Source organism: Notolabrus celidotus, chromosome 4, assembly GCF_009762535.1.
Source record: "Notolabrus celidotus isolate fNotCel1 chromosome 4, fNotCel1.pri, whole genome shotgun sequence".
In the NCBI taxonomy this organism is placed as follows: domain Eukaryota; kingdom Metazoa; phylum Chordata; class Actinopteri; order Labriformes; family Labridae; genus Notolabrus; species Notolabrus celidotus.
This window is the reverse complement of record NC_048275.1, coordinates 11476904-11495983: the sequence shown is the minus strand read 5'-3', so window position 1 is coordinate 11495983 and position 19080 is coordinate 11476904. Positions and strand designations below refer to the sequence as shown.

The following is a 19080-nucleotide window of genomic DNA, read 5'->3' as shown; positions in this document are numbered from 1 at the left end:
TTTTACCCGTGTGGTAACCACTGCACTACAGCGGCACTGATTTTAAAATCCTCTTTCTTTCAGGAGGGCAGAGGAAGCGGAGGAAACACTCTGTGTCGATGAGGACGGGGCAATCAGCAGCATGACATGATTGGCTGTGTATTCTCCATCAGAGATGCAATGGAGGGCTATTTTTGTTTTCTCCCGTTTTGCACACTGCAGAGCCGTCTTTGCAGAACTTTCCGATCAGAGATAAAGAACCTTGACGATTCAGGGTTGTGTGACAAGACAGTCACACAAAAAAACAAACGACTGTCCACGCAGCCTCCTCCACTCTAAGCTTTTTATCATTTTTATTCTTTTAAGTGATGAATTCTGGGTGTGGTACCTGATCTCAGGTGTATTTGTGTGTGGGTGCCCTTTTCCCGCCTGTCATTACTGTCCTTGAGATTTATGAGTTACCTCTGTATTTCATCACCTTTTGACCTTCTGTGGCGGTAATTGGAGAAGTGTGTTGGGAGATGAAGTTGTAATACAGTTAGAAGAAGTGGTGGGAGGTCATTTATACCGAGCTAGAGCTGCATAATGTGGCAGATCGACTCCCTGTTGTCTGTGCCGGTTTCAGGGGTGATTAAGGACAAGCAGTCATTTTACAAAAAGAAGCCTCGACTGAATTAGTCGCCTGGAGTAAGCACTGTTTTGGCGTAAATGTTTATATTTTGTATCCATTAGGAGCTGTGTGTGTGGAAAAGAGAGAGGGGACAGAGAGAGATAATACATTCAGTCTACAAAAATGTCATTACTTCTGTCCTCCTCTAAATGAAAAGGCCATTAATTGAAGAAGAGATAATTTGGAAAAGAAAGGAATGATAAGTCTCTCATTCTTCTACCTCCTGTAATTCTACACTGCTGCAAGGATTACACAAAGAGGTCCTTTCTTGTATACACGATTAAGTGAGGTTTATGTGCATGTGTGTCTGCGCACACACACACACACACACACACACACAAAGGCAGCCTCCTTGCTTTTAGCCTGATTGATGCCACCTCCTCGCCGCCTGGACGAGCAGCCCTGACGCACAATATGCTGCAGTTTGTGGCCGTGCCAGAAAATGTGCGTGCACGCCAGTTTCTAGAAAACACACTTAGAAACATACAAACGCAAGGCCGAATGCACTGACACAGTTTTTTGGTTGGTAGAGCAGTTCTGGCGTAAGACATCATTGTGCCCTAATCCATGGTAATTACATGCAGGGGAAGTGTGTGTGCTATGCGAGTGACAGCATGCAGCGTGTATTTGTGAGGGTGTTCTAAGCCTTGTTAATTACACACCGAGATATGCCAGGGAGAGAGAAAAGAGGGGGTGAGATGAGCTGAGGCGGTGGGTGTGGAGCTGTTTGTGGCTGTCCTTTAAGAGTCTCCTGGCATTTCAGGCCCCCCGGAGGAGACGCCTAAATGCTTGTCAAAAAAAGTAATGAGCTGCATTCTGTGCATGTTCTCTTTGAGAGCCTTGTTGTAGAGAAATTCAGCATGATATATTTCCGGTTAGTCTGAGCTCAGAAAACATTTACGACCCATTTGGAGCGTGATGCTCGTGGCTCGTTCCATTACGACTGCCTGCCAAGCTCTAACTGCAGCATCTTTTATTTGTGAGTCCCTGGAGGGCTTCAGGTAGTGGTCAGCACTGAGCTCTGTGAAATGTAATATCATATGAACATAGCTGGTTAAATAGTGGGATGGTTTAAGAAGAAAGGGAAGAAATGAGGCTCAAGCACACTGTACAACCACTGAACATCCAGTTACATTTCTCATTTCAGTGTTTCCTGTTTTCCATCCCTCTCCTTTGGGACCACTGCTTCTCAGAACCTCACTGCAAGGTATTCATGGGTAATTTAATTCACTGTAGTGGCTGGATAACAGTTTACAGAGCCCTCGCTACCCCAAAGCCTTTGTGATGTGCTACACTGTAGGTTTACCAAGATTAAAAAGGAGCCTGATCCAAAAAGAGCCCATTGAGATGCCATCAAAACCAACAGTCTGCAGCAAAGACCTGACAGTGAGTCTCACTGGGATATATCACAAATACTAAAACAGAGAGGGGCTGTGCTTTGGGTGAAAGACAGATGAATCCTGGTGGAGTTTACCAAGTCTAATACTTCTATGGAGACTAATTAGTTTTGCAGCAACTATGACACAGAGGACAAAGTGTGCATCATCTGATTTAGACTAAAGGATATACAGAAAGAGCTGTTGCTGTTGAATAACATGAGCAGATAATGTTTGATATCAGGGTGGAGATTATACTTAAGGTTGAGCAGTTCATGCAAAACCTTTCATAATACTTAATATTACCTTAGTTTGAAAATTTAAACCTAATTAACTCTGTTCATTTAGTTTAATATGAAAGCTGCTTGAGTCATCATTGTTCAAGCAGTAATAACATTATTTGGCCACTTGGGCACCTAAAACAGACATGAACAGTTTACACTAGGGATAGGCCGCATATCAGCATCGGCCTTTTTTAAAAATCCGACAGCCGATAAGAGATCAATTTAAAACTGGGTTATTTTAGCTCAAAAGTCTCTAAATCACGTGGAAGAAATTACCCCGTCTGCAGAAACTGCAGCCTAGTTTGCCTTCCATTTCTCCCTGCAGTTTCTCATTACAGGGGACGAGCTGAGCAACGTCCTTTGTGGCCCCTACAATTACTAGTGATTCAAAACACCACTTATATCCCCATCCAACAAATATAAATGAAAGATTAACATTTCAGTTATATTGACATTTTGGAAAACTGTATTTACTGTAGAAAACTTTTTTTAAAAATGTATTTATTTAAGTTTTCATTTAACTTTATAAGACATGCTGCTGAGCCGCGGAGCTCCCTGCACTTTTTGTTAGAATTTTAAAACAAAGATGTCTATTGTCTAAGATAAAAAAAACCCTTTCACATGTTGCAACTCTGAAAAGCTGTGTAATAAACATATGCTTAAAGGCATTTAAACAAAGTTTTGAAAAAAAATTTGACGCCAATATTTTCCCTTTTACTGCAAATGAATATCTGCTCCAAATATCGGTTATCGGCCTCCTTTACTTCTAATAATCGGTATCAGCCCTGAAAAAAACATATCAGTCTATCTCTAGTTTACACCCCTAACATGTTGATCGAAAGCTGCTCACTTAGAAATGTAGCAATATAACATCAGCATTCATATGGACTGACCTATAAGTAAGGGATGATTTATAGCAGGGTGTAAAATTAACTCCCGCCGAGCGCCAATGGCGGGTAAAAAATTTGTTTGGCGTGTAAAACAAAACACATCCGCCAGTGGCCGATGGAAAATTTTGTATAGCATGTGAGGTTTTGTTTTCGTACTTTCGCCCATTTCCGTCAACTGTCAGGCTATTTGGACCCTTGCGGCGCACTGTACTTGTGTTGTGATTTGGTACAGTGGTAACGCTGTGACGTCAGCTACTGGAGTTCTATTCATTCCCTTTTCTTGGGGACGGCGGGAAGAGCGTTTCGAGGAAGACGTGGCGACACATTCCCGGCGTGAAGCCACCACAAACAAAAAGGATAAACGAAGAGGCAGGAGACGATCAAGAAGAGGAACAGACGGCTAAACGGAGTGATGTCATGTCTATACGACATTTCAAAGAAAACTGGAAAATTGACGAGGCTGGCCAACCTCAGTCCTGGCTGACTTAGTGATGCTTAAGTTGGATTTTCATAACAAAAACGTAAGGTTATTATTTTAAATCAAATGAGGCATGATTTTTTTTATTTGGCTGGTGAAAAATATTTTTGGCTGGTAAATTTTTGGAGGTCACTAGCCAATGGCAGATGGGGTAAAAAGTTAATTTTACGCCCTGATGTATAGTGAACAGGTGCAAATTAGAATCCTGACATTGTGAGCAGGAACCCGACACCGAGCTGATATCCTTCAATGGAGGCTAACATGGGTTAACATTGATAGGCTTGGAGGAGTCTTTATTAGATGTAAATTAATGTGTGCTTATCGCTTTGAATCATGCTTTTATATTCATCATTATTATCTTAATTCTTCTGAGTTTGATACTTTTAGTGCTGTAGCTGAAATATTACGTCCAAAACTGTCACCACAAGAAAGATTCAACAAATAAGTTCAAAAAAATTAACAGGAATTATCAGTCAGATCTAATCTGGGCTAAGGATGGAAACAAAAGATTATAAACCTTCTCTGCGTATTCACTCTCTAGGTTTTTTCTGTATCTGACAATTTTCCATTCATTGTGTAGACACAGCTGTGTCAATTGGAATCTGGATTATATCTTTAACTTCTCCATATTTTTCTAAAATCATAGTTTGCGCTGAGTTTGTTAAATGTGACGATTTGTTGCCGGTACACTCTTTCATATTTGCAATTGATCGCACAACTCTGCCCCAGTCATGTGAAAGCACTCACAGTAACTCACATTTGATGTATCATGTTAATAGCCAGCTTCTAGTGACCACATAGCGTGATCTCATCTGTCAGGGTCAATGAGGCCTGATCGCCAAAAGATACCCCGGGTAGGTTGAACCTGCTTCGTAGCACAGGCCTCTGGTCTCCTGTGAGCAAATAGAAAGGTGGTTGTTTTTATATGATGTGACTGAAGTTTTTATTTGACTGATTCACTGTGGACAGTGAGCGTGCGCTGTCATTGGATGTAATGTAATGTGATGTGATGTGATATCTGCACCCACATGCTGTTACACATTGTTAGAAAGCTTGGCAATAAGTGGCAAATAACAGCCCTTCTTTTTGGCTTCCTTTTTAAGTCTTCATCTTTGTCTGTGTCTGTCTTTTATTCGCTGATGAGCAGGTACTTTCCAAAGAACAAAACAGAGCAGTTTTTGCTTAAAATAGCAGACTGCTGTTGCTGAAAACAACAGGGATTAAAGTGGTGACACAGAAACTCAACACTTAAGTTAGAAGTAATTTAACCAAAACAATGAGCTAAAAATGCTAACATTAGAAAATACAGAAAGGAGGTTAAGTAGCTGTGTCCTTTACTACAAGGTTCTGTTTTCACATTACACAGTCATTGTTGAGGCATTGTACACAATTCATCAATTATCAATAAATTGTTAAGACATTACTCGATACATGCATTTTTGTTTCAATTTTCTGTCACGTGGAACAAACATCATGTGGTCTCATATTACACTCAGCTTTCAGGGAGGTGTTTTAATTTTAAAGCATGTTTGGATGTGAATCAGCTGGTTAAAGGTGTTGCACACAGCGGAGACACTCAGCTGGCGGCTGCGGCTGAGTGACAGGTCTCCACGTTCGCTTTTTAAAAGAGGATCAATACGCAACTGCTGCCAACAATGACACGAAGGTTGACGACTTTAAACAGGACATTTCCCCACCTTAAGATACAAAGCCAACTGAGTGGTGGGAATTGCTAGTACACTATGTTTGCAGACCAGCAACATCAGAGCTGTTTGAGCTTTTCTGCAGTTTGACTGATTATGACCCGGTTGCGCTCCCAGCTGACACCTGACCGAATACACATGTTTATTTTTCTCAATAAGAACGAGTTGACAGAAAACTGGACTCAGTGAGTCTGAAGTTCTTTTCTGTTAGTATTATGAGCCTTCACTTTATCAGACTATGTCTGCGGAGAATATTTTTATGAGCCTGATCGTTGATAATCAGTGTTAAACATGTACCCGTATTCAATACCGTCAGTTCTATGCATTTTGTTGCTGTAGAAAATATAATTTAGGGGAAAAACTTATTTGGCCTTGTTTTTCATATAAGAATAATGTTTTTTTTATTGGTTAATGGATAATTGATCGTTAACAATTCCAAAAATCTATCACGGAAAATAATTAAAATGTACATCCCTAGTTCACATGAAGCTATTGATCAGCCCAGCTTTAAGAAAGAGAAGAGTCTGCTGATGAAACATTTTTTGACTTGTATCAAAGAATGTTTGAACAAAAAGAAGTAAACTTGAATAATAAGGTAAATAATTTAAAGCTACAGTTTGGCGCCTATAACTATTATTATTATTTTTCTAAGCATGAAGTTCCACTCCCCTGACCTGTTTTAGGTGTTGGTTCTGCAGTAAGTCTTGTTAATGTGTGCATGTATGTAAGCCTGCTTGTGCGGTTGTGTCACAGCGTCTGCTGTCTCATGAGAGGCGAGGTCAGCACTGTCGTCAAACTCGGGCAGAGTCATCAATTACACACAATTTTCTCTGCTTTGGTACTTCACCCTCTCCTGGGTCCTCACACACACATATACATACACAGACACACACAGACACACACACACACTCAAGTTCCAGACACTTATCTCACTGCCTCTAATTCTCTGCTGAGCCTCCGGAGAGAAGAGACAGCGCGCCGGCTTTGTCTTGAGGGGTTTCTACCCCTGTCGTGATTTATGTAAAGACACAGCTGAGTCAGGCGGGCTCCATCCCTTCTTAGTAACCACCCCCACCAGAAGTCGGTCGCCCACCTCTGTAATCCATCTCCCAGGATTTTGTCTGGCACCTAACTGCCTAAAATAACGTCATTTTCCCCCGTGCCCTGTCTGCACAATTATACCAGAAAAATTCCAGAGGAAGAAATGGTGTCGATATAAATGTCATGGGGATTTTGTGATGTGTTTCGGTCGTGAGTGTGTGAATGTGGGGGCAGGAGATAGGGGGAGACAGAATATAAAAGTGCAACTAAAGGTCAGTATCATCAATGGGACACATGCAGACAATACGACTGTGGAGCCTCAGTTTGGGGACACAGGGAATATTGGTGTGTAAATAATTCACCTGTGCCTCGTGGGGAGCTAATGAGGATGACAGATGAGACATGACGAGAGAGTGGAGCCCCAAGTGGTCTGCACACACACACATTTACACACACAACAACAAAATAGGGATGCAAGATAAAGTACAGCAGTAGGACGGGGTGGGGAGGATACAGAACGTATAGAGAGAACAGTCCAACAAAGGGGAACGGAGGACAAAAGGAGGGAGATGAATCTGTCCCTCTTCCTCCCTCTCTGAGCTCAGCTGCAGCCCTGCCCTCGACTCTCCCTCTGAGATAACACCCAGCACACCTGTGACTTCACACCTGAAGTGGTGATAAAAGCCAATCAGAAGTGAGAATCTTGCGCCAATGGAAAAATGAAGAACAAACAAGTGCTGACAATGGAAATGTACTCTGAGGAGCAAAGAGCTTCCCACTAAAGACACCGGAACAAACACATGATTGATGGCACATGTAATGGACCACGTCAGCTGCAGGCACTCGCAGAAATCTTAAACCAGAGAGCTGCCCTTGAAATGAACATAGATAAGAGATTCTGCAGAAGGAAGATCCGACTTTTGTATATTTCTATCGTACACCAAGAATTCAGAACGTGTTGTTGTTGTTAAATGCTCAAAATCTCCCCAAAACAGCTGAGTTTGTGGGATCTGGGTCACAGTGTGTGCACGAAGGACGATATCCAACATGACACCTCTTAAAGCCTCTCAGCCAGTGTAGGCGGCAATATGACTCATGCTTTTAATATGATTGGCTTCTTGAGATGATGGTTTATGTCATTGCACCTGGAGCATAAAGCGAACAGCATAGCGCCGGCTCACAAAGGATTTGCATGTGTGTTATTTCGGCGGTGTTTGCGCTGCTGTGTGAGGTACGAATGCGTCAAACTTGTGTGCAGCAGAGAGAGGTGTCGTGTGACGCTGTGTTTGTACGTGTTGAGCCGTGCGCTGCATTAAGAGGATGTTGGAAGATATCACTCGTGGGAACCAGAAAAGGAAAGGCAATTCCTGTTCCAAATACTATTAATAATTTCATTTAAATACCCTTCTGGCGGAAATGTGTGTATGTGTGTGAATCAGTGTCCTCTTACTGCTAAGTCTGTGTGTGAATGTGTTTGTGTGGGAGAGAGGAGGAATAACAGGGGTAGAGGGAGACATAAAAATAGTAATTAAAACCCAGGATTCATGATGGAAACTGAAATGTGATCTCTGTTTTTCAGATTAATTAGCTCGAGTAAGAAACAACATCAGCATAATTGTTTACTTAAACACTTTATTGACTCCCACAGTGTCATTCTGTGTGGGACCCATGTTTGGACCGCAGGGAGGAATTTTAATGTGTATGTTCAGCTAAATATTCTATAAGCAGGTGCCGTAGCTTTTTCCTTTTTTCTTACAGTTTAACACATTACAGCGCTCGCTAACAAGTGTGAAATCTGTGCTGTAACACGAGGGGACTGTGACCCCAGAAAAACTTCAACTGTGTCAGGCTAAAGATAAATAACGTGTCCAAATTTAACTTGGTGTTGGATACAGAGGTGGAAGGAACATTTGTTTTTTGATGGTGGATTAGCTCGTGGCTTGATTTCATTGGCCTGGGATGCACCCCCCTAAGATCAGTTACCCAGTTTACAACTCTGGTGTCTGTATTACATTTCTGTAAAGTCTTGGATGGAAGACAGAGAGAGATCAGAGCCTGGACGACATATGGATTGGCTGTTCTGGGCCTGTCACAAATATACTAGCCTCCAATAACAGATATTCTACTATGCACACATATTAAACCTGCAATGTGGACATTTTAGAAATGTTGTCATCACACAGTTTTTACACACAGAGAGTGCTCTAATGCTATGTTTTAAAATACTCTCAGCACTGTCTGCAGTACATGAAGCGGAGTATCACAGCTTCGCAAACTATGGTGCGCACTAGAACATGTTGAATTTGTGAAGTTTCTAAGCAGCTTTGCAAAGATCCATCACTGCAAAACAGATGCTTATTTAAAAAGAAGTGTATTTTCACCCAGCTCAATAATGTACACTATGAGGGGGCCAGTTTGGCGCAGTTGTTAAATCCGGATCCTCATGTTCAAAGGCTGTAGTCCATGTTGCACTCACTGCATGTTTCCCCCCCACTCTCTACTCAATACAGCTTCTGCCTCTCTTTAACTGTCAAATCTAACAAAAGCAGATGGCACAAACATTTGCATAATCTTTCTATACATCAGTGGATCAACTTGTTGATGGAGATTTAAACAATAGAGCTCTCTGTTCCTCGGATGAATCAGGCAGGCCCTGTCATGGTTGAAAACAGATTGACTGAACACTGCCAGATCTGCGTTGTAGTTTCCTTTATTCTAACAAATGATTGTATCAAGGTGTGTTTAATCTGTTTGTGTGTTAAGCTACCTATTAATTTTCCTGACCTATACTGTAAATGACTTGCTTGTTCTGTATACTTCAGATAAAGACCCATGGGGAAGGGAGGATAGGAGGACTCAAAGCTTGATCCCTAAGGCAACTGGACGGGTAGAAATTCTTGAAGACATTTCACCTCTCCTCTAAAAGGCTTCTTCAGTTCTGACCAGACAGTGGAAGAGCTAGAAAATATATAACTCTAACAGTTGTGGGTGTGTCCAGGTAGTCACAAAAGGGTCATAAGTAGGGTCGTTAGTCTAAAGTAGGAGGACTGCACATTTGCAGGTTCATGTTTTCATTTTGTTTTTCTCACTGTTGTTATTGAATTTGACACACATGACTGTATGGATCGTTACTGGCAGATATAACTAGATGGTGTACATTCACTGCATCAGCCGCCAATCGACACATCGTGACATCCAGACTAAAAGTCTCCAGTGTGGGTCAAGATCCAAAAACCCTGTCTCCTGCAACGTAGTAGCATCTCTTTATCTGACCCACATGACCTGATTTTAACTCTGTCTTTCTAATAAAAACCTGCGGCCTCGGAGCCCAGTTGTCTGGATAATCTTTAATGACATCATAGACAAATTTTTACTTCTAAAAATATTTGAGTGCCTCTTTAATCCAAGAAGGTTTTATATTATGATGACTCAACAGCTGAGCTATAAAGTTTAATAATTCTGCATCTTACTGTAATCATCATAAGGTAATCTCACCATCTGTTGGACATTCTTTGTTTATTGCATATATTAGCAGAGGGACAGTAAAAAGGGGTCGATCTAAGGAGAAACTCTGGTGGTGGAGAAACCTGGTTCAAGGACGACTCAGTTATTTACAACCCTTTTTTTGTCATGACGTATAATACGCTTCTTTAAGGTAGCCAATGGTGCTATTTTGATCTGTGAATGACTGGTGTGCTTTACGTCAGTGTCATATCTTTGAAATGTACACCACTTTAAAAAGCATATGAACATTTTGGACATCCCTAACCGCCACTGATCTTGAATCTGATCTCCCCCTTATCGCCTTTCCTTGAACAAAGTCCTAACACCCTCCCTGCCCATCACTTGTCGCTTGGCTTGTGTCAGGTTTATGGCCAAGAGGCTGACCTGTGCTCTCCGTGGCATCCAGGCTGCCCGCTAGCTGCTCCAGGAGGCGTGCTCTGGCCGCGTTCCTGCGGTGCTTCTTGCCCTCGTAGTGTTGCTGGGCCATCAGCGGATTGTTGAACCAGGCTCCACACAGGCAGCAGTACTTCCCAGCTTCTCTGCCGCCGTTTCCTCCGACAACCCCCATGGGCCAGGGCAGGGCGGGGGGAGGAGGGGGGCATGCAGCGGGGTCTGTGGGCACCGGGGTGGAAGGAGAGGAATCTAGGGGGAAAAAAAGGAAATAGATGAAAGGTAGAGACAAGGGGTGAGGGGTGAGGAATTGCACGAGGAGGATTGTGGGATTGACAGGAGAGAGGGAGCATATTAACATGAATTCAAATGCAAATGAAGGTTTTAAGGTTGAGAAATTAAATGAAATTAAAAATATTTTCAGGAAATTACATTAACATAAAAATATAATCATTTGTATTTAGATGCACAAACCCTCACTCTCTCTCAAAGACCCACATGAAATCCCAAATACATTCCTGCACGCACACGCACACACACACACGCGCAGACGCACATGCACAAACACACCAAGATTGAAAAGCTCCAGGTTTAGATTGAACCATCTGAGACTGAGAGCAAAGGGCAATCAGACTTCTTCCTGCTTCTTTTCTTACATCCTCCCCTCTCATCTTTTCTCCCCCTCTTTTCTCCACCCTACCTCCCTTATCTCCTCTCTTCTTCCCTCCATGGGAATTAAAAAAAAACAAAAAGAAATGGCAGACTTCCAGGTGACCTGCTACTCGTGACTTGACACTGGTTACCATGGTGATTGCCCATTTATAGCCAACAGGCCCTGACATGTCCACAGGACGCGGTTGTGGCTCACGCAGGGCAGACTGTTAATATGCATGTCTGTGTGTGTGTGTGTGTGTGTGTGTGTGTGTGTGTGTGTGTGTGTGTGCGTGTGCGTGTGCGTGTGCGTGTGTTTGGGTGGTGGATTGAAGGCATACTCTACACTTTAGAAAATGTGTCAAGGCTTCCGTGTGTGTGCATGAATGAATCTCCAGAATGGGCTCTTTGTACGTGTGTGAGATACAGTATGTGTACCAAGGAAAGCATCTCTGCTCAAACTGTGTGCTTGAACACAGGGAGGGGTGTTAGGTCCACAGCCAAACTGTGTGAGAAGGCTTCTAATGCCAGATGGCATGACCAAATGTGCCGATCCTCTATCTACATGTGTCAAAGACTCGCAAGTTCTATCGACCGTGACTGCACTGCCACGAAAATGCATGTTTCAACCATTTACTGTAAAGATGAACAACACGTCTGTTTTTGCTCCTGTTGAACAAAAGTGAAGCTGAATCCTTTTGATGGATGATTTTTTTGAGTCTTATCAAACTCTGCTGCACTGATACTGTATCTCAACCCGTCCACAAACCACAACAAGTCGTAAATATAAAATGGACTTGTACTTATATGGTTCTTTTCTTGTCTACACTGCTGGTCACATTAACCCATTCACACCACATTCACACACTGATGGCAGAGGCTGCTATAGTAAGGGATTAGCTAATCTCATTCATATGCATTCACACACCTACAGCTGACCAACAGTGGGAGCAATTTGGGGTTCAGTGTCTTGTCCAAGGACACTTTGGTATGTGACTGCAGGAGCTGGGATCTAACCCTCGACCTACCGATTGAGAGACTAGTGACTCTACCACTGAGCCGCAGCCACACCAAGACAATTTAAAGAGGAGGTATCATGCTCATTTTCAGGCGTTCTGTTGTCCCTCTTTTTGCGGCTCAAAAACTTCTTGACTTATCTCAGGCTGGTGAATTTAAAAACCTAATTTCAGTCTCTGTCCAACACGCTGCACTCCAGAACCCATCATTTTGGAAGCCTCCGTTACTGTTACCATGTAACACAGTTGTGTTTCTCACTTCAAATTAGAGAACTGGTCATTTAAGTGGATTCATCAACTGGTGATGTCACAGTTTGAGCAAATCTCATGTTGATCTTGCTGAAATCTCATGTACATTTCTTTTTTTAAGTTATATTTTTGGGGCTTTTTGCCTTTATTCCATAGGACAGCTGAAGAGAGACAGGAAATATGGGGAGTAGAGAGCAGGGGGAGACATGCAGGAAATGGTCAGGATTAGAACCGGCGACCCCTGCGACGAAGACTGTAGCCTCTGTATGTGGGGTGCTTAGACCGCTAGGCCACCAGCGCCCCTCATGTACATTTTTGAATAAGCTGTTCTGCACAGCCTGCAGTCTTACACAGGGATTACCCCAACTTAGTTTTTGAAACTTTGCTTACATTTAGTATTGACATCCAACATATTAATTTAAGTTTGTTTTTAAAAAAATATATATAAAAAAAACATAACACCACCTCTTTAAACTAGCAAAGAAAACAGCAAAGATCCCTCAGGTTGGTCCCTCAGTCCAGTGTTTAACAGATTCTTGAGTCCCTTTGAAGCAGACACGATTAAATAAAGTTTAAATTAATCTTGTGAGTGTCGGTTACATTTTCTCTTACCATCCTCCCTCTTATCTGGTGCACACAGCACCACAGGAGCCGCATTTGTCAACAGAGCTGTCACTCCTGGCGTAAAAACCCTAATCTTAGCATCAAATAACTGATTTCTAACTAAGCTTCTTAGAGATAGCTCACCCTTGAGCATTAATCAGCACGACAAGAACTAAAACTACGACAGAAAGCGTGTCGGAGAAAACTTGACTTGTGCATTTTGATTTTTATACTTTGAATCATGTCCCATCAGTTAACATGGAGGAGGTGGGCTTTGAGATCTATGCTGCGGCCAGTCAGTAGAGAGAACTCTGAATGTTTTGGCTTCACTTTTGGCAAGCTTTCTTGTCATCAACCTCTTTATAGAGTCTATGGTTGAAACATTTTATATCACCAGTGAAAACCCACTCACATGTTTTTTAGCCAAAATGAATTACTTATTTCACAACAACCATCAGCTCCCTGAGAACAAATGGAGAGCATGCGTACCATGTTGACCACTGACCGCTGAGTGTGAAGTGTGTTAATTTATGGTGTGATTTTGTGTGCCTGTGTTGACTTCCAGCCGTGCAATCTGATTGGTTGCTCCTACCTTGATATGTCTTTGGGCTCTGTTCACATAGTTACTGTATCTATGGCTGTGTCTGTGCTCATCTCACCAACCACACCCACTCACATTCCCCTTTACTGGTGTTTGTCTCCACAACACTATCATCTCACTTACAAAACGCAGCCCTGTGACTCCTCAAATGTCATTTCATCTCTCTGCTTTTAATCTCAAAGACAAGGTTGTGCCAAAATCTCTGGTTGTTCATTACATTCGTGTGTATGTGTGTGTTTGTGCCCTCACTTGAGTGAAGCTCCTGCACTCTGACAGCTCGGTGGAGCAGCACGTGCCAAGCAGCAACAGGGAGAGATCCTCTGATGTATTCTTCCTCCTCCATCCCTTGTTTTCCCACCCTTTCTTTTCCCATAACTGTGATCTCTGCACAGTGGAGCAGAAGTAAGTGATTTTCACGGAGCGGGGCACAGCGGGCATGAGTGCATGTTTGTGTGAGTGTGTGTGCAGGAGAAGGAAGCAACACAGGTACATTCTCTGCTCTCTGCCTCTCAGGGGCTTTCACCAACACACATGGCCTTTGCTTTCTGTCTCCTCACTTTATGTTATGGGTGCGCGTGTTTATCTGTGTCTGTGCTCGTGTCCATGTGTCCTTAGATGTAAGTGTGCAAACGTGCAGGCATCAGTCATGCTGCTTTTGTGTGTTTCTGTGCCCACGTGCACACAAGCCTGTCAGATTTGCTGTGCATCTTCCATGGAGCTCTCATCTTCGAGTGATCATGAAGGCTACTTTTGACTTTAATCGCTCCTGAAATCTTTTTTTTTTCTCTCCCAGGTCACTCTTCCTCTCTTCTTGCTCTTATCCTCATTTCTATTCCTTCAGGTCCCACTGTCACAAAACCGCCCAAACTACATGGCAAGCGCTGTTTAGAAGTGACACTTTTTTTAAAAAGTAGGCCAAAGTTGAGCAAAAGTCACTCAAGGGCTTGATTATAACACTCCCATTTTGTCGTGATAGCGTGTTTATAGCTCTTTGAATCCAATTTGAATCACATTATGGAAAGCTCCCCTCGGGTCCACTCACCAGCGTTGACAGAAAAAAAAAATGCTAATCATGAGCATAAAAGTCAAATCTTTCTGCGGATGTCTTGATTTGTTAAGAAGATTTTTATTAATCAAAAAACCTTCATAAATTAAAGACTGTCTGTTCCCTACACCTTCAAAGTTTTACTTCTGCAGCCTCTGGTGTGTAAGCATTTCCAGACTTTTTTTTTTCCCTCCCTCTGATATCCAGGCTAGACATTTTGACTGAAGCATGACTAAAGCTTCCCAAATCCACTCCAGATAGAATATGTGCTTTGAACTAAAAATATGCTCAGTTCAGAGATACATGTGGCATAAAGGGAACGTCTGGATCACTCGGATGTATGTGAGCAGAGGTGAAACTGAGTTTCACACAACCATGTTAATTACCTCCGTCGTCATTGAGTAAAGGCTGTGTGTGCAAACATCATGATTGGAATCCAATAGAGGTATTGATCTGAAAGGACTAAGAGAGTCGACTCCCGGAGTACTGGTTTATATGGGAACATATTTTAGGTGGGGGGGATTAACGTGTTCGCCTAGAAACACCCACTGATGCATGTTATGTAATACATTATTTAATTATCACTAGAACCAATGAGGAGGTCTGACGGTCCTTAAAAAATGTATGAATACATGTTTTAGATTAAAATATAGCCAACATTATAGTAGACTAAGAGTTACACGTTAGTCATTATTGTATAGTGTATATATGATATACTGTATTCAACTTTGAAACACACTTAGAAATGACCTTACAGTACTGTAGCATATGGGCTCAAAATAAATATCAGTCAGCAGCATAGTTGTAAAAGCTGACCACAAGGCTGGCCGTGATGAGCACACAGAGCATAAAACACTGAATACAAAACCTTTTATTATTGTTTTACACAAACAAACTCACTTCATCTGAAGCTCTGTTAATTCAAAATAGCTTTGGCACTGTCCTTGGTGCTGAACATGCTCTCCCTCTGTCATTTCAATTAAAAGTCAAAAAGTATAACAACAATAATAATAATAATGATGATGATTGATAATGATGTCTGTTTCAGAGCAGAGGTCAACATTATTTTTTAAATGTACAACATCTACTGCCGCTCCTACCACAACATCTTATAGCCACTTTAACACCAGCACTCAAACTGAGCATCAATTCCTTTAGCGTTGTGACCTTATCAAGTAGCCTTTTTCAACAACTGCCACAATCTTTCAATTTAAAGATCACGTTTTCCACTCGTTTGCAGCGTTGATGACGATCTATTTTCCAGCCTTTACAGCTGCATGATTCAAACAGGGCTCCAGCCACCACCAGGGGAGAGCTGCAGCCCCCTGCTTCCCGCACTAATGCCGGTTTATTATCTGAACGTTGATGGATGGGTTGCGTCAAGCTTTCACTTTCAAGACTGACCCGCAGGCAGACAGACAGATGTACAAAAAGCAACCTGCTCAGAGAATCTGTTTAATACACTATTCTCTTTGTTTCCAAAATCCAACTTGCACTCTCATGCGCTGGGATTCTTGTGAAGATATTGCAGGTCATGTGTTTTAAGACGTGGTAGAGCTGTGTAAAGGCAAGAATCTGGGGATACCTTAAAGAGTATTGCCATAAAGACAGGATAAACTAAGTCGTACCCCAAAAAGAGGAGGATATCATTCATCACTCTGCATTGATTTTGTGTTGTGAAGAGGTTCCTCCCTTTCCTCTCTACAGAAAAATGCTTTAAAGCTGTTTTGGATGAGGAAGCACTGCAGACAGGCTAAAGATCACCCATTGTCTCCCACATATATGTAGACTACACCTGGGGTAAATACATTATTATCAATATAAGAATTCCATTCATCATTCATTTATCAGAGATAAACTGGTGGACAATCGCTCCTCAACCTCTACCCCTAGTGTTCGTGCATGTTGTGAGTAGAGTCTGACACATGCTCTGCAGATGATTAGAAAGGAGGAGAGGTAGACGTTGGCTTGTACATGCCTCCTGTATTTAAATCAAGGCTGACACACTTATTTATGAAAATAAGTTGTAAATAAGTCATAATTGACGAAGAATCAAGTTTTAAGTTCATGAAAAAAAGTCATAATTTTCATCTATGTTAACTAATATTTTATTTTGAAGGGGGAGATCAGAAGAGCAGCTCCTCATCTGAACTAAAATGAGAAACTTAGAGCATCTTGTGAATTTATTCTTTCGTATAAGTTTCATAAATAACTGAATACTCGATCCTAAAGAACATTAGCACTACAGTGTGTTGAATCCACTGTACAAGACTCTGAGTCTGTTCTGAAGAAGGCTAATAGGCAGCCTGGGCATGCTTCTGCAACCACTGGCTGTTAGTCTCTTGCTGTTGAGTTTAACTTCACAAGATGATCCATGATCCTCATTTGAGTTCAGGCAGCTGGCCGCCCTTCTGATACCTCCTGTAGTGTTATAGCCTACATATAACCATTAACATAGCCTGTAATTACAACTGCTGTCTAATATGTAACAACTTTATTTGTATAATATTCAAAATGTATGATTTTAATCTTGTAAATGTATGAGTCTATTCTGGAAACCTCAACGTTGTTATGGTTAAGATTAAGTATTTCTTGACATACTGACAATAGACCACCCTTCTTGGTTACCTTTCATTGGAACACTTTTTGTGCAATCAGAACAAAACATCTGTGCATGTAAGATGCTCATTTACAAATAATAGTGTTTTCACAATCAAAATAGTATGACAAACACTAGATTGATCAACATGTTAGTACTCAAGTTTATCAAATATTGCACAGCTCAGTTTGTACGTGATTCTGACAAGAGAGGCTGTTGCAATATTTAAAGACTGGAGAGAATAGAAAAGAAATGTTGTGACTTTTAAACCCCTGTTCTGGTGCCACCGTGTGACTCATGTGGTCCTGTTCTCCTGCAGGAAGGGACCCTCTGCTACATGTCAGGGTCCTGCATCACCCTGCAAATGTTTCTTTTCTGCTTCAACAACCCTCTCACAGTACATTTTCTCCTTCTCCTTGGCTCCAGCAGCATGTCTTTGATGTTGCTGCTACAATCAAGCGCACTCAGCAAAAAAGTCTGAAGGTTTGAGATGTACCTGTATTGGCAGGGCTGGTCATGGCTGAGGGTATGGTAGGCGGCTCCCCGAGCACCAGGCGGACTCTCTTGGCGTGGGTTTTGCCCTGGTAGTGTGACTGGGCCACGATGGCCGAGGTGAAGAACATGTTACACAAGGTACAGCACTTGTTCCTGTCCACCTCTGTCTCTGCACAATCCTACAAGAGGAGAGGAGGGAGAGGAGAGATGAGTTAGAATAGAGGATGGTGGATGGACAGATGATGAGTATAATGAGAGGAAAGTGGATCAGAGAGGGGGAGAGGGTAAGGGAGGTGAGAAAGGAGAAGAGATTAGTGGAGGTGAAGAAGGGAATGGTGTGAAAAGAGAGATGGGGAGAGGCAGAGGTGAGAAAAGGAGAAAAAAGGCAGAGTGGGATGAAATATAGAAAGATGTACACTTTGCACTGACCCCTGAGCTTTGTCTCTTTCTCTCCTTCTCTCTCACACTCACACAAGAAAGCAAAGAGAGGGCTGATCAAATATTCATCTGTCTCTCTGGGCTAAGGCTGTGGCTTGGCCCTTTCACCACTGCTGGTTCATTACTAATGATGAGGGGTGGAGAGGGAACAGAAACACAGAACACCAACCGCTTGATGTACACGAATATACAAACACACACACACACACACACACACACACACACACACACACACACACACACACACACACACACACACACACACACACACACACACACACACAGATATGTGTCGCAGACAGTTTTTTCTATTATTTCCCCCTCTCTCGCCCAGACTGAGGTTTTGCTCCTCCAACACGACTTGACACCTGGACTAGAGATGGTGCTGGTGTGAAAAGAGGGACAAAACGCAAGAAAGAAGAGAGACAGGAGGAGGGAGGAGCGGTGTGCAGCAAATAGAAGCAGAGCTCAGACATGTAGAGGAAAAAAGGCCGGATGAACAGGTGGAGGTTCAATATGTGAGTGGGGAGAAGATACGAAAAGCGAGGGAAATAGCAGGAGACGTGTAAAATTCACAAGGTTGCACTGAAAATGTGAAATATCGCTACGCTTAGAAGACACTTGAGTTTGTTTTAGACCGTCCACGTCTTTATTGATATATTTAAGTATGTGGGCAGTCACTATATGGGCAGACCCAAATGTGTCTGTTTGCAGAAAAAAATCAGTCCATAACTGTTCATATGCTGCTATAACAACCCCTGATATCCTCCCTCCCAGCCACAGGAAAAGAAGAGAGGTCAGGGTTTTATGTTTGGGTGAAAGACCTCGCTCGGTTTCTGTCCTAATACCTCCTACATTTGATGTGTTTGATGTGATGTGGTCTAGTCTTTGTATTTTGCCGTGCATAGCATTGAAAATGCCAAATGCTGATGCTGCAGCTCATAAGCTCTTTGAGCTTCTAACATTCAAGTTAATCTCAGATCATTCAGGCCCTGATACTTTCAGGAACCTGCCTTTATGTATGCAGCTCTCAGCGGGACATTACCTGTCGAACACGCTCTCACAACT

General features: G+C 42.3%; 1 protein-coding gene and 1 long non-coding RNA gene across 3 annotated transcripts in view; one reads left to right on the top strand and one right to left on the bottom strand.

The window, feature by feature from the left end:
* The window catches only part of zgc:171482 (zinc finger protein), an 83173-nt gene that overhangs the window by 22958 nt on the left and 41135 nt on the right, over nt 1–19080 (bottom strand). For both annotated transcript variants that reach the window (XM_034682531.1, XM_034682532.1), the window contains exons 4-5: nt 17576–17753; nt 10310–10567 (exon numbers count right to left, since the gene is read on the bottom strand). In XM_034682531.1, coding sequence (XP_034538422.1) covers nt 10310–10567; nt 17576–17753 — 436 coding nt within the window. The remainder of the gene's footprint in view (nt 1–10309; nt 10568–17575; nt 17754–19080) is intronic.
* LOC117812012 overlaps nt 1–19080 on the top strand; it is a 67053-nt gene that overhangs the window by 16166 nt on the left and 31807 nt on the right. The gene's annotated exons all lie outside the window — the stretch shown is intronic.